The following is a 13,535-nucleotide window of genomic DNA, read 5'->3' as shown; positions in this document are numbered from 1 at the left end:
CGCATCCAGATGCCGTCATAACTGAAGGGTCCTAAAGGGAAAAATACCTTGATGGTTTTCTCCAGCTGCCTCCCCAAAAGCAAGGGAACATTTGCATGGATTCAAACCAGGAGATTTCCCTGACCTTGCTGAAGTGGGAGCTGGCCTTTAGGCTGCTTTGCTTCATGCAGGCAGGATGTTTTGCTCAGCAACAGGGGGAGAGAGAAATGCTTTTAAAAATAGAAAAGTGTAATCACAAAACGCATAGTCTTAGGATTTATGCAACTCTCCACTTAGCCGAGGATTGTTTTGAAGTTAACTAGAACTGAAGTTGATCGTGCTGTATTTACATTTAAATAATAAATAGATGTTTGCCCTAAGCCCTGAGTGCCCAAACAACCAACTCCCATTACAGTAAAAACCATCAAGAGGGACTAAAAGAATTGTTCACAAAGGAGCTCTGTTCCTCACAAACTTGCAGTAAATGCCAGCCGGCTCTGTGCTCACAGTGGGAGTTAACACTGCTGTCTCCAAAGGTTTCTCCACACAGCTCTGGGGCACAGAGTGACAGCTGGAGGCAGGGGCAGGCTCCTACTCTGGCTGGGTCTTACTTCTGGCCATTTCTGCCCTTAAGAAGACATAAATGTTGTTTTAAAGGCACCCAATCAACCTTCAGGCACATCCTTTTAGGTTTATTTAAAACATGTCCGTTTGCTGTGATTTGTAATAACTTTTTCCATGTTTTCTCCTAAGACAACAATGCAGCTGTTTCAGTTGCTCCTGCCTCCCTGTTTTTCCCGGAGATGGCATTTCATCCTGCCGCTCGATCACTACTTGCAGCTTCCTTTTATGTCCTTCTTTCGCCAACCTATTTTCCAAGTAATGGGACTGAACACCCAGACTGAAAGCAAGTTTATTGGGGCACGAAATGCAGGTTTCTCATTTTCCTGCTTCACTGCACAAAGATTATTGGTTATTACCAGTTTTGTGATGTTTCTGCTGCGCAGGCATCCCTCATGCTTCGCAAGCACATTCCCAGTGGGAGACGGGAGCTTGCTTTCCCTTCTTGCTCAGAATTGGATTTCCCAAAAGATAAAATGAGGATAGGAGAAGCATTCTCCGTGCTGGGAGGCAACGCCAGGCAGTACAGGTTTCCTGGTTTCCTTGGGTCACAGCTGCCTAAAGTGCTGGAGAGGAGATGGGACCAACCCTCCCACGGCTCTTGCTCGAGGAGTAAAAAAACTTCCCCAGATGGGGAAGTCAGGAAACAACCCTGGCCAGCAATCACTCGGTCCAGTCACACGTGCTCTCCCACTGCTCCCCAGGTGCCACACAATATTGGGAAGGGGTGTTGCTCCATCAGTTTTAGAATCCACAGTCGCTTCCACAGTAGGAGAGATCTTTCAATTAGAGAATTACCATCTGGTGTTCCTGACAAACACTGAGCATCTGAAAAGAATACACACTGCTACTGTCCAGGAACCACAGACAATACCGAGAGCAGCCTGTCTGGGAAGTTTCCCCAGCCCCAGGCTGCCAAATTCTATTCTCAGTCACACCAGAATAAAGCTGAACAACCCCTGTTTTTGACAGAGTTATTCTTAATTTGTACCAGTAAATCTGGGAACAAATCTGGGGCCCAAGTCTCCAGCATCACAGATTGGCAGTGTTGGGAGTCTTTGAACAATGCATCTCAAGAGCAGAAAATATATTGGCAGTAGAGCTTTATTGTGTTTTATTGGTTTATGGTACAGTCTCATGTTTTCTCACATCTGCTGGTGTCATTATTACTGCTCGGTTTGTTTTCCAGCTAAATAGCCGTACAGGCAGGTAGGTTTGGTGCTGGATTCCCAGCAGGATCCTCACTCCAAAAGGCCTGATGCTGTTTCTCAGACTCACATGAGAACATCCTAAAAGAGCTGGAAGGAATAACTTACCCCTCTGGCTTTGCAGCCTTAACATCCGCTCACAGATGGAATGTGTTGGCTTTGGGGTTCGTCACACCTGCCTGTCTGAGGGAACTCTGTTTTCTAACAGGATCCCAAGGCTGTAGGAGCTTTTTTAAATTTTTCTCTACAGTCAAAATAGTGCATTTTTTGGCCTCTCTTTGTTCTTGGAGACAGTTGAATCATTTTTAATGGCACCTTTCCAACAGGAGCCCGATAATGTTATGGGAATTTCTGGCTCATAGAGTTTAAAATTACGAGCAATTGAGAGTAGAGTTTGATGGTAGATAATGTCAAATAATCTGTCTCACAGAAGTTACTACTAGGCCTATCTGTAACAAACCAAATTGAAACCAAGGCTGGAAAGGAAGCCAGGCATTAGGTTTCCCTAAATTTTTTTCCATTGAGTTATTGTTGTGATACTTGCTACACACATGTGTATTGCAGCACACACTGAGAGTGATGAGAGACAGTGAGTGGAAATGGATCTGGTTCAGGATTTGACTTAAAGCACAGCTGCACCTCACCTAGACCAGCAGGCACTGACACTGGCCTCTGGTAGGGTTGATAATTGATTCATTAAGGAGGTGCACAAGAGCTTTTCCTGCTCATTGATTAGTTGTTAATCTTACCGTAGTCTGTCTCTTGGTGTTTAGGTCTTTCAGCAAGAAAGAAAGAAGCCGCTCAGAGAGACTGGCATTCACCAGTTACTATCCCCACCCTCCCCGCAGCAGCGATGTTGTCACTGGGTCTGCCGTGCTGACAGAGAACCACAAGCCCTCAGAACTTTCCAGGCCAGATAGCAGGACTTCTGCATTTTTCCCAGCCCCAACAGAGGCAAGGAGTCACTATCCCGAGCAAAAGCAAGGCTTTAAACCGTTCCTTAACCTTACACCTTCTGGATCTGCCCAGCCCTCCCCGGCTCCCTCAGACTTCCAGAGCACGGGCGAGGGCCAGGCTCTGAGACAGCACCATGCCAAACCAGAGGCTCTTCCCGCTGAGGGCAACAGGAATATCCAGGCACATCCCTTGGATGCCATGCAGGATAAATCCCCGGAGACTCCCATGGAAGAAATGGTGTGGAGAAGGAAGGCCGGGCTGCTCCACAGATCCCTGCCCCCCAAAGTGGCGTGGGCTCCTCCGGTCAAGGACAACAGCTCCACCAGGGCCCTGGTGTCTCCCCCAGCGGCTGGGCCCAAGTTCTCCCAGAGGTGGCAGTCCTTGCCCACACAGAGCAGCACTTCTTCCGACCCGGAGACTCCCTCTCCCCAGGGGACCACCCAGCTGCGGATCTCGGAGTCGGGGCTGCAGCTCACGCCCCCGCCCTTGCTGCAGGACGAGGGGGACGATGAGGTGTTCATCGCGCCTTCCCAGCCGCCCTTCTCCCCACCGCCACCATCCCGTCCTCTTCCCGAGCTCAGCTCTTGCACTTCTGCCAACGGCACCGGGGAATTCCCACCTCCCCTCCCGGCCGTGGCACTTGAGGGGAATGGGGCAGCTGGAGACAAATCCCCCCGGCTCCCAGAGGAGGCCAGCGTGAGGTAAGGGCGGGCTGGAACACGCCGTCTGGGGGGTGCAGAGCCATATACAGTAAGATATGCGGGGCTCAGACAGATGGCAGTGACCCCGCGTGCTGTGAGACCCCTCAGCTGCCAGCCGGGCGGGGAGATTGCTGCACGGGCACAGGGACAGACAGACAGACAGACAGACTCACTGCCTGCGTGCCTAGAGCATCGTCACACGACATGGCCAGGCCAGGGCACAAAGCTTGAGGGGCCACCAGCATGTCCACTGGCAGGAAAGGGGGTTAGGGAGGAGAAAGTCTCCTGGTCTGCTTCTCCCTGCAGATTTCAGTGGGGTCGCTTCCTACTCACTCTGGTACGAGGAGCTAGAATAGCTGCTGACTCCTTCCAGTTACTGGTTTTTGAGAGACATCTGGGAAAATCCATGGTGGGTTTATCCAAACAGTTATAATCCCCTAGAATGCATCGTAGACCTGGCACAAAACAATGCTGTTATGAAACAGTGACCATCTGCCAAGGAGTGACAACACAAATACGTCACAGTCACACTGTATAGGGAAACTCTCCTGAAGGATAGGACTCTGGGCTAGGTGCCCAGCTGGTTTAACTCGGCACAGCTTCCCGCACTCCCAGAAAGAATCTGGCCAGGGCTACAGCAGTGTTTGGCTTTTCCAACATAACAAGGACAAATGGGTAGGGGCTGCTCAGGATAGCACTCTCAGGTGGGGAGACACAATGTCCCCCAAGCATCAGCAGAAAACAAAATGACTTGTTACTCACTAGTTCTTTTTGTGTTGGAAAGACAATCCAGCAGTGTCCAGGCTGAGGGGATGAAATGCTTCTGATGCCAGGAGCTCCACACCATGTGCCCTTCTATACTGGAATGAGAAGTGAGACACAAAAATGAGAGTAGGAAAACTTACTTGTTGTAGGCCTTCACCATGTGTTCACAATGGTCCTGGGTGGTAAGTTTATCTTCATCTCACAGAATTTTTATTTCCATAACAGCTTCAAAAGCTTTCCCAAAGCCCCGGCCGAGAGGGAGATCACACGGTTGGGCACCAGTACTGGTGAAAATAACTCGCCCCTCTCACCAACTGCATCAAAGAGGACTAGCTCTCCATCTGCTGTGGACCAGCAGCACCAGTCACCTGCTGCTTCTGAAGGGTCTCAAAGCACTGATACACAGCCCATAACTCAGCCTGAAGGTGACCCCAGAGAGCCAGAGTTGGAAAACACCAGCCCCGACTCTGGGATGCTCGGCACAGCACCCCCAGTGAAGGCAAAGAAAAAGACCCCAGAGGACATTAAGTCAGAGGCTCTGGCAAAAGAAATTGTCCACAAAGACAAGTCTCTGGCAGATATCCTGGATCCAGATTCCAAAATGAAGACTACCATGGACTTAATGGAAGGGATTTTCCCCAGCGGAACCAGCTTGCTGAAGGAGAACAACATGAAGAGGAAGATGTCGCAGAAGCAAGCCAGCAGGACGGCCGTCAGGGAGGACACGTAAGCACTGCGGGATTGGGGTGAGGGCTGGCACAGCTCCCGGCTCCCTCACTTCTAAGGCTGACCTGTGCCCAGTGTGTCTGCATCTCTACAGGTGGGCTCTGGTGGAGAGCAAGTTCCACAGTTCCCAGCTGCAGGGCAGTTCCAAACACCCTTTCTCATGAGCTGGGCTGTGTGGGAAGCAATGCTGAGCTTGGTAACAGGGCAGGAGATGAACCAGCCCTGGAGATGTTACTTAATTTTGCTCTCTGGACCTTTGCAAGCTGAAACAATTCAGTCCAAAGTGCAGGAATAGATACAAGAGTAAAATCCCTATGAAAATCATGGCAGGCAGAAAGATAATGACAGGCCAAAATATGGAAGGAGGCTCGAGGGCACCTATTTACTGCAAGGTCAGCCCAAGTGCTCCAGTGTGGGTTTTTTTAAGATAGAAGCTCACAAGTGGCCGCTGGAGAACCATCCAGGAATCAGTTGCACAGCACAATTCCAGGTGAGATGGCCAGTGTGGCCACCTCCAGCCGAGCCGTGCCGACTGACCCCCAGCAGGCTAAACCCTGTCCAGAGCCGTAACCAGCCACCTTTAAAGCCAGGGGCTGTGCTGGGCCGTGCCAGCAGCTGACACGCGCCCTCCGGTGGCAGCGATCCGCCTTGTCCCTGTGGGTAATGACACGGGGAAGGGACCGAACAGGCAGTGCTGGAAAACCATCAATCTAGGCATGGGGATAAGTCAGGCTCCCACTGAACTCCTCCTTTTTCTTCTCTGCGGCATAGGAGAGAGGAAAAGGAAGCTCCTGCCACCCTGGTCACCTGTCCTGCTTATTACAGCGTTTCAGCACCCAAAGCAGAGCTGCTAAATAAAATCAAGGACTTGCCAGAAGAAGTAGGCGAGGAAGAGGAGCTGCTGGACATCAATGAGAAGAAGGTAAATTCAGCACACACCACCGCTTTCTGCTTACATTCCTGAAGTAACAATAAGCCCTAAAGGGAAGTGCATTTCTATTTGGCAGCTTTTGGCAGCTCTCAAGTTGCGTGGGAGCGTTTAGGCCACCGGTGAAGCTTCATTAGAGTGACCCAAATTGAATGAAAAGGGTTGATCTGAGTACTCACTGCAAACTGAGTACATATCTTGCACCACCCCGAGGCTGGCCTGTACCATGCCAAATGCTGGGTGTACAGGCTGTAAGGAACAGTCCCAGTCCTGTAGCAAGGATGGAAAAGGGAGAGGTGAAACAACTTGAGCAAGGCCAGCTCAGGTTGGAAACAGGAACAGAGTCTAGCTAGTGACTGCACTCTCTGAGGGCAGGAAGTTTTACCCTAGGACTTTCCTCTTCAGTGAAGCCATTTCACCTGCTGCCTGCACTCACTGCTCCCAAAGAAACATTGGTTTCTCTTTTTCCCCCACACTTCATTGTTTCTCTAACCTACTGAAAGCCACGGGCACATCAGTAGTTCAACCTTCACGTGATGGCTTGGGAGGGAAGAGAGCAGGGCAGGAGGGGAGGAAACATTTCCCTGTCTCACTGAGGCTACATTTCACTGTGGAACAGCCCCTCTAGTTCTCACTGGAGGCTTCTGTGCTCTGCCTTCCAGGGCTTTTGCAGGGCCTTCTAATTTGCCCCTGTGGTTGTCTCATATTCGTTACTTGGTAATTACAGACATGTTGCCTAGCTCCCAAATCCCAAGGAGCCACAGGGATTGGGAGTGACTAAACAAGATGAAGATGCTGCGTCTGACAGGCTTGCAAGTAGCTGTGAGCCTGCCACGGAGGGCAAGTCCCAGGCCTTAAAGGTTACATTTGCATGGAAAACCAGAAACAGATGGGAGTGATTAGGCCCAGGCAGCACGATCTGCCTGGTGTGTTTGCACATGGTCTGTGTGCAAGAACATTTGCACAAGGGTTACCTGAGAAGCAGCTCCTCTGGGAGGTCGTGTGGCTGAACCAAGCTCATTTGCACTGTAAGCGTGCAAAGGTCGGTTGGCATTTGGGATTGCAGGAGAGTCACTGATTAATGAACACAGAAGTATTTCACAGGCCCCTCCAACTCCCCAACCTTCAGAACAAAGGTTCGTCACTCCCAGCAGTCCCTGCCTCCTGCTTTGGAGGGCAAAGCTGCTGCAGCAGGGAGGAACAGCATCATAGCCCCTGGGAAGGACTAATGTTAGGCTTTGTCTCTGGGTACTGCTGAAGGGAGAATCCACAGAAAGACATTTCTTTTGATTCAGTACCACCTTTGCTCCCTCTCTCTCTGAGCTACCCTGCACCAGTGGAGTGACAGTGGTCATTCCAGGTGGGTGGTGTTAATTTTAAGGGAATATTCCTCACCTTTTGTTCAGCCTCTGCATGTGTGTGGCAGCTGAGAACAGGCTGTAGTGCAGCCCCAGAACAAAGCACGCCAAGTGTTCCATCTAGTGGTGCCTGGCCTTACAGTGCCATGTGCTTCCCACTGCCAGCCCAGCCTTGGGACCCCACTGAGAGGCCACCCTGGGCACCAGGGCCAGCTCAGTGATCCCCCCTGCCTCACCAGTGTTTGAAGATCCTTCCTGCTCTGGAGCAGACTGCCTCCTGCCTGCAGTGACACTCAGTTTGGATGGAAACAGGACTGGGAGAGAATATTTTCACAGCAGATTAACACAGGAGTAACGGGGCCTCGGCAGTGCACGAGCTGGAGACATAATCCTCACCCCTTGTAGGAAGAGCTTTTCCTGCTTACAGTTCTGAGTAAATGGAAGCAAGAATGGCAAGCCCCAGGCCACAGACTTGCTTTTGCATATGTCTTTCCACTAAATCCTAACAGAAATTAGGATCTCGGGCACTTGTGCAGCAGTGCTGTTTGTGGAATAACCGAAGCCCAGGGGCCTCCTCTTCTTTGGCAGGGAAATAGTTGCCAGCATTTTTCTCAAAGTGGGTTTGTGCTCTCTGTGTCTTTGCTCAGACACTGATGAAACTTAGAGCATCGTTGGTGTAAACTCTTGATTGATGTCTCTGTGTGGGAGGCAGTTGTTTTGTACCATTCAAGATGTTTCAGGCTGGGACAGGGAGTAGAGAACATGCCAGAGATGTGACTGTAGCTCTTTTTGCTTGGAGGTTTTAAAGAACATACATGTTTCAGCTGTAGGTAGCTGGATATCAGGACACAGTACACCAAATCTGAGATCTTGTCTATAATTGTTCAAGGAGCACACACATGTTCACACAATCTCAGCAGCTACCTGGATTATGTCGTAGATGAGGAATTCCAGTGTTCTCTCCATTTCCTTCTTTATGTCAGCTGTTGCTGACACGACCCTGCTCCTCAGGAACCGCAGCCCTATCCTCTTGTCGTCATCCATGTGATCAGGGTGATGGTAGCCATGTGTTTCCCCTCTGACAGGCTGAGCTCATCGGGAGCTTGACCCACAAACTGGAAATCCTGAAGGAAGCCAAGGAGGGCCTGCTCGCAGACATTAAGATGAATAACGCCCTCGGAGAGGAGGTGGAGCTGTTGATCAGCACGCTGTGCAAACCCAACGAGTTTGACAAGTACAAGATGTTCATTGGCGATCTGGATAAGGTGGTGAACCTCTTACTCTCCCTCTCGGGACGCCTGGCCCGTGTGGAGAATGTCCTGAGTAGTCTGGGGGAAAATGCCAACAGTGAGGAGCGGGTAGGTATCCGCGGTGTCTGGCCTTGCCGGGATGTGGGGCAGCAGCAGCAGCAGCCATCACAACAGCATACCTTAAAAGGACTTCCAAGGGCTGCCAGGAAAGCAGCACAGGTGTCTTGGAGCTTACCTATGAGCAGTAGCAAATGCAGGGTTTGTCCTTGGGAACCTGGATCCCGGTTTGTATAAATGTTGGGGATCCTGCAGCTTTTGTCTTGCCACAGAAGGGCCATGCTGGGGACAGCTTGTCTGTGCCCCACGGCTGGAGGAGAGCCTGGGTGGCGCTGTGCCTCCTGGAATAACACACTCAATGAAAGCCACATCTTAGCATTCTTTGGGTGGTTTTTGAGAGGACAAAGCCAGATCTTCCTGGTAGTTGTTGCTTTCAGGCAAGTTTTACTGACTTCCTTGGAGCACTTTCTGCCTCCTGTTGACTAGAATGTTCAGAGTCCAATTCAGTGGGATTCACATTCAATCTGTAATGAGGGATTCATCCTCCTCTCCCAGGCTTTTGAATCGTGTCTGGGAGCTTAGCAGCCAGCCCCAGAGGTGGTGCTAGGAGGAAGAAGGGGGGAGCAGGGATTTCAGTGCTGCTGGTACTGAAGGGCTGTCTCTGGTGTGTGCAGAGCTCACTGAACGAGAAGAGGAAGCTGCTGGCTGGCCAGCACGAAGACGCCCGGGAACTCAAGGAAAACCTTGACCGTAGGGAACGGGTGGTCTTGGAGATCCTGGGCAACTACCTCTCCGAGGAGCAGCTCCAGGATTACCAGCACTTTGTGAAGATGAAGTCCGCGCTCCTCATCGAGCAGCGGGAGCTGGATGATAAAATCAAACTGGGCCAGGAGCAGCTCAAGTGCCTCATGGAAAGCCTCCCCACGGACTTCACACCCAGGGATGCAGCGGCAGCAGCTGCCCTGGCTGCAGCACTTGCTACCTCCGCGGGGGTCGGTGGTAAAACACCTCCAGCAGCCTCTTCCTCACTCTAACCTGTCCCGGGTGGACCTGGGACACAGTCCTGCTCCAGTCTGTTGAATCCAAGTAGCTGGCAGATGGTTCTCTACAAAGGCAATGAAAGGAGACAGGTTTAAAACAAGATTTTAATGAAGGAAAAAAAAAAAATAGCAACAATAAAGGTTTCGTTTTCCTTTCGTTCCACCTCTGCTTCCTGGAAACTTAAATCAATGCGGAGGGAAATCTCCTCCTGCCAGAGATGAGGAAGAGTCTCACAAGAATTAAACACATGACCTTTAATAAAACACATGACCTCCTCTCTTCCTGCCCTTTCCTGCCTACCTGGCACCTCATTAAATAATGAAGGATCTAAAAGAATGAAGCCTTAAAAATAAAACCAACCCAATTTACTGAACATTATTGATATTTATATTTTTTAAAGAACAAGACAGAATGTGTAAGTTTTTGTACATACTCTAATCAGTTACTTGATTCGACTTTGTTCTGTATGTAGAAAAAGACATTTAATTTTGTATTTTGTGAAGACCTTAACAAAAAGAGGGAACCCCAAAGATAGTCATGCAGTAGCTTGGAGCATCTCATCGTGGTTTTGTTGCTGTTGTTGTGGTTGTTTTTTAATATAATAAAGGGCTACCAGAAGCAGCTTCACCCTGTTTCAACACATGCTAAATATACCATTAAGTGGCCTTGTGAAAGAGATTTTGGCCAGGAAAATACAATCTTTCCTCTTCTGGATCTTGTGGAGTTTAAACATCTTTTATGGCAACCTGCATCTCAGGAGTCCATGTTAGCTGGAAGTAAGGAACTCACTGCAGGAGCAGGGGGGGAATTCTGTCTTTGTTTTGAGTCATCAGAACTGCGATCCATGCTTCTGTTGCAGCCTGAAGGGTTTCCCTGAGATGTGTCAGGGGTCTCTGCTGACAGGATTTGTAGGCCTGGTTTTGTGAGGGGATGATGTACACTAGGACTCGTTGTTTTCCATGCAGCAATACCTCGTTTGTATGAACATACTTCATCAGGAATTATTTTACAAGCTACAGGAGGCATTAACTTGAAATCCAATCCTCTCTTCCTGCCCACGGAACGATGCATGTGAAATGGTAACGGTGCACCCAGGAGCTTGCTGTAAAGTATATTCCTTCTCACTTGGAACACTGTTCAGGCTCACGCAGCATTTCATGACAACCTGAAGCAGCAGAACTGATTTTTTATGCCTTCATAGCCAATTCAAAGCAAAACTAGAGGGAAAAATATCTTTGGAGTCACTCAGGACTAATTATTTGAGTGAAGTTTCAGGGAAACAGTGGGGGGAGCTGTTTCAATCCAATCAACACATTTAATTTGGCCTAAAAGAATTCCTACTCTCTACTGCAGCTTAGTTTATTAGATTTAAAAGCTGTTTTAATTCAGACTCTTTTTTTTTGCAACCACCTTTCCATCCTACGCTGTGCTCCCATTGTACATTAGAAGCCTCAGCTAATGAGGCAAGTGATAGTCACTGACATTTTTATAACAGTTTAAATTTTCAGATGAAAATTGTGTTAAAGCCCGTATTTCTGGGGTAAGCACAGACTGTCTCTACCCAATTTTGTTCAAAAACTACTCCCCTAACTGCGAGGTTCGCTGAGGTTGGTAGCAGCACATCTTTACATGCATTTTAAGGTAATTAAGCATTGGCTAAATCTGAAGATTTACTGCTCAGTACCTCTGGCAAAAAGGGGAACATACTCATTGCTCTTTATCCCACCTTGCTTTTCTATTTTGATTATAAAACTAGAGGATAATGGAAACCTGTTTCCCAGAGTGAGGGAAGCATTTCATGGGACATGGATACCAGGCACAGAATTTTACAATTGTTGTCCAGTCCTTGTAACCTTCCTGACACAAATCTGCATTTAGGGTCTGGCTATGTGAGGTTTTTAAGATCTGAACCTGTATTTAAGTATCTGCAGGAGAGAAAGCTGGCACACCAAATACAGCAAGCACTGTTCTCAAACAGGTGGCATTTCTTTGCTAAAAACAGGTGTTATTTCTATCTGAAAACATCCATTTGGGTAATTGTAGCGGAATGCCCCACTTCCCACCCTGCTGCGGGGACGTGCCTGGGTGGCCTCTGTCTGTAGGTGACAGTGGGGCTCCTTCCCAAGTCAGTGTATGGTACCTGAGTCAAGTGCCTTGTCCGAAGCATCTCCGGGGAAGTCATGGAATGTTGAAGGATGGAGTGACGGCCTCCCTCAGCCGGCCACAGGTGATCCCTGGCACAGATGGAATGCACGGTCTCCCCTCGGTGGCTTGAGGAAAACCCTGGTAAGGACAAAGGAGTTGCACTTCTGACATGCAATGCCAGTTCCAAGCAAAATCTTGTACAGAAGCAACGGGCACCTCATTGCATTATATGTTTGCACATTAGATGGAACACAGCCTTTTTCCTGAGTCCACATTCCTTAAATTATTGTCTCCACTCAAAGCAGGTCTTTTAAACCCTCTCGACACTCACATGCTTTTAGCAACATGCTGCACCCACGGTCTGCTCTGCTGTGCCACGTGATAGAAGCGCTGAGAAAATCTAGTCATCCAACTTAAAACTGGCTTTTTTTTTTTTTATCAGAGCCCTTGGGCAATTGATGGTCACAAGGAATTCACGTCAGATGCTTTCCTCAAGACTAAATCCAGTAGAGTGTTTACTTACCAGGTTCTGTGGGCTCTAAGTTTACACACAAGATCTTTTGTGAAGGCTGCATATAAAAAAAAAAAAAAAAAAATTGGTCAAATGCAGAGCACCAGAACAGTTTATGCATCAGGCCTGATCCCTCATCTTTACAACTCAGCTGCTGTCGTGATTGTTTAGGCTGGTAATTAAGAAAAGCAAGTAAAGCAAACTGGATAGCATTCCATACAGCACACAAATCCTGAGTATTAAAAGGTGTGGTGACTCGTCATTTGCAAAATGGGAAACAGAGCAAGCATTTCATCAGAAAGCCCACACTTCAAATTGCTGTGAGCAAGCTAAGGCAGATCTAGAGACCCCATCCCAGGTTTCTCCAAGCCAGTGTTTACATAGGAGCTGTTTATTCCTTTCTATCCCTGCAGAGGAGATGTGTGCTGACCATGGCACAGCTTTATGATAGTTTGGCTGTGTTCCTACAGAACTGCTGCTTGTGCCTCTGCACATATACTAAGTGTCATACACCTCTGGGTTTTTCCAGCAATGTGTTGCTAAACAATCACCCTTTGTATTGTGCCACTTAATGTGTTTGTGGCCAGCTTTTGTGCTGTTTGGCGTGCATCAGTGCCAAAAATCCTTGCAAAAATCTGCTTTCTTGGTGCCTGTTTCAAGATGTCGGGGAGATGGAGCCAGCCAGGCTCAGCACCCTCAGAGGGGCTTGAGGGGGGCATCAGCACGGGTCTGCCTGGTTTGGGATTTAGGATTAGGAAAAAGGGTTTGTTTTCCCCTGTACCAAAGAGTGAATAGGGTATATGTGAGCCAGGGAGTTTTTTCCTCTATGGTTTGCAGCCTGAAGCCCATGCCCTTCTGCTAAGGAGACTTAAAGCAAAATCAGTAAAGCCATCCATAACTTTTTAAATTCTCATTTGTTTCAGCACTAAGTTAATTTTGAGGACTGAAATGCAAAAGAAAAAAAAAAAAAAAAGGCAATCACATAATTCAGCTGGGCAGGGCAAGAGCTGGTAAAAGGATGACCAAATACTGAGGAAGCTGCTTATGCACAGATTGTTGAGATTTTGCTGAGGAAAAATAAAATTGTGATTCATAAAAAGGTATCCAGGGCAGTTTGGAGAGGATGAAACTGAAAGATGAAGATGAGAAGCTGGGGGGGGGCAGATTTAGGGTAGGGAAGGGGCTCTGCGCAGGAGCTTCTCGTGGCCCTCCCGGGGGGTTCCTGGGCGCCATTTTACCTCACGAAGGACGGGGTCGCCTCAGGCGCCCCCGCTGCCATCTTAGGGCG

General features: G+C 48.8%; 1 protein-coding gene and 1 long non-coding RNA gene across 4 annotated transcripts in view; one reads left to right on the top strand and one right to left on the bottom strand.

Annotated features, from left to right (window-relative positions):
* The window catches only part of SHROOM3 (shroom family member 3), a 102,181-nt gene extending 91,975 nt beyond the window's left edge, over positions 1-10,206 (top strand). For 2 of the 3 annotated variants that reach the window (XM_027889156.1, XM_027889157.1), the window contains exons 6-10: positions 2,582-3,466; positions 4,454-4,957; positions 5,729-5,879; positions 8,329-8,601; positions 9,225-10,206. In XM_027889156.1, coding sequence (XP_027744957.1) covers positions 2,582-3,466; positions 4,454-4,957; positions 5,729-5,879; positions 8,329-8,601; positions 9,225-9,584 — 2,173 coding nt within the window. In that variant the 3' untranslated portion in view covers positions 9,585-10,206. The remainder of the gene's footprint in view (positions 1-2,581; positions 3,467-4,453; positions 4,958-5,728; positions 5,880-8,328; positions 8,602-9,224) is intronic. The other variant, XM_027889154.1, reaches the window with a different exon arrangement.
* Positions 9,533-13,535, bottom strand: part of LOC114060029 — a 6,044-nt gene continuing 2,041 nt past the window's right edge. The window contains exons 2-4 of the long non-coding RNA XR_003571804.1: positions 12,260-12,305; positions 11,732-11,874; positions 9,533-9,655 (exon numbers count right to left, since the gene is read on the bottom strand). This is a non-coding gene — a long non-coding RNA (uncharacterized LOC114060029). The remainder of the gene's footprint in view (positions 9,656-11,731; positions 11,875-12,259; positions 12,306-13,535) is intronic.

This window comes from Empidonax traillii, unplaced genomic scaffold, assembly GCF_003031625.1.
Source record: "Empidonax traillii isolate 1590-97213 ecotype Southwest subspecies unplaced genomic scaffold, ASM303162v1 scaffold255:size705445, whole genome shotgun sequence".
Taxonomy (NCBI): Eukaryota; Metazoa; Chordata; class Aves; order Passeriformes; family Tyrannidae; genus Empidonax; species Empidonax traillii.
The sequence above is the reverse complement of the archived record's forward strand: the minus strand, read 5'-3'. Positions and strand labels throughout refer to the sequence as shown.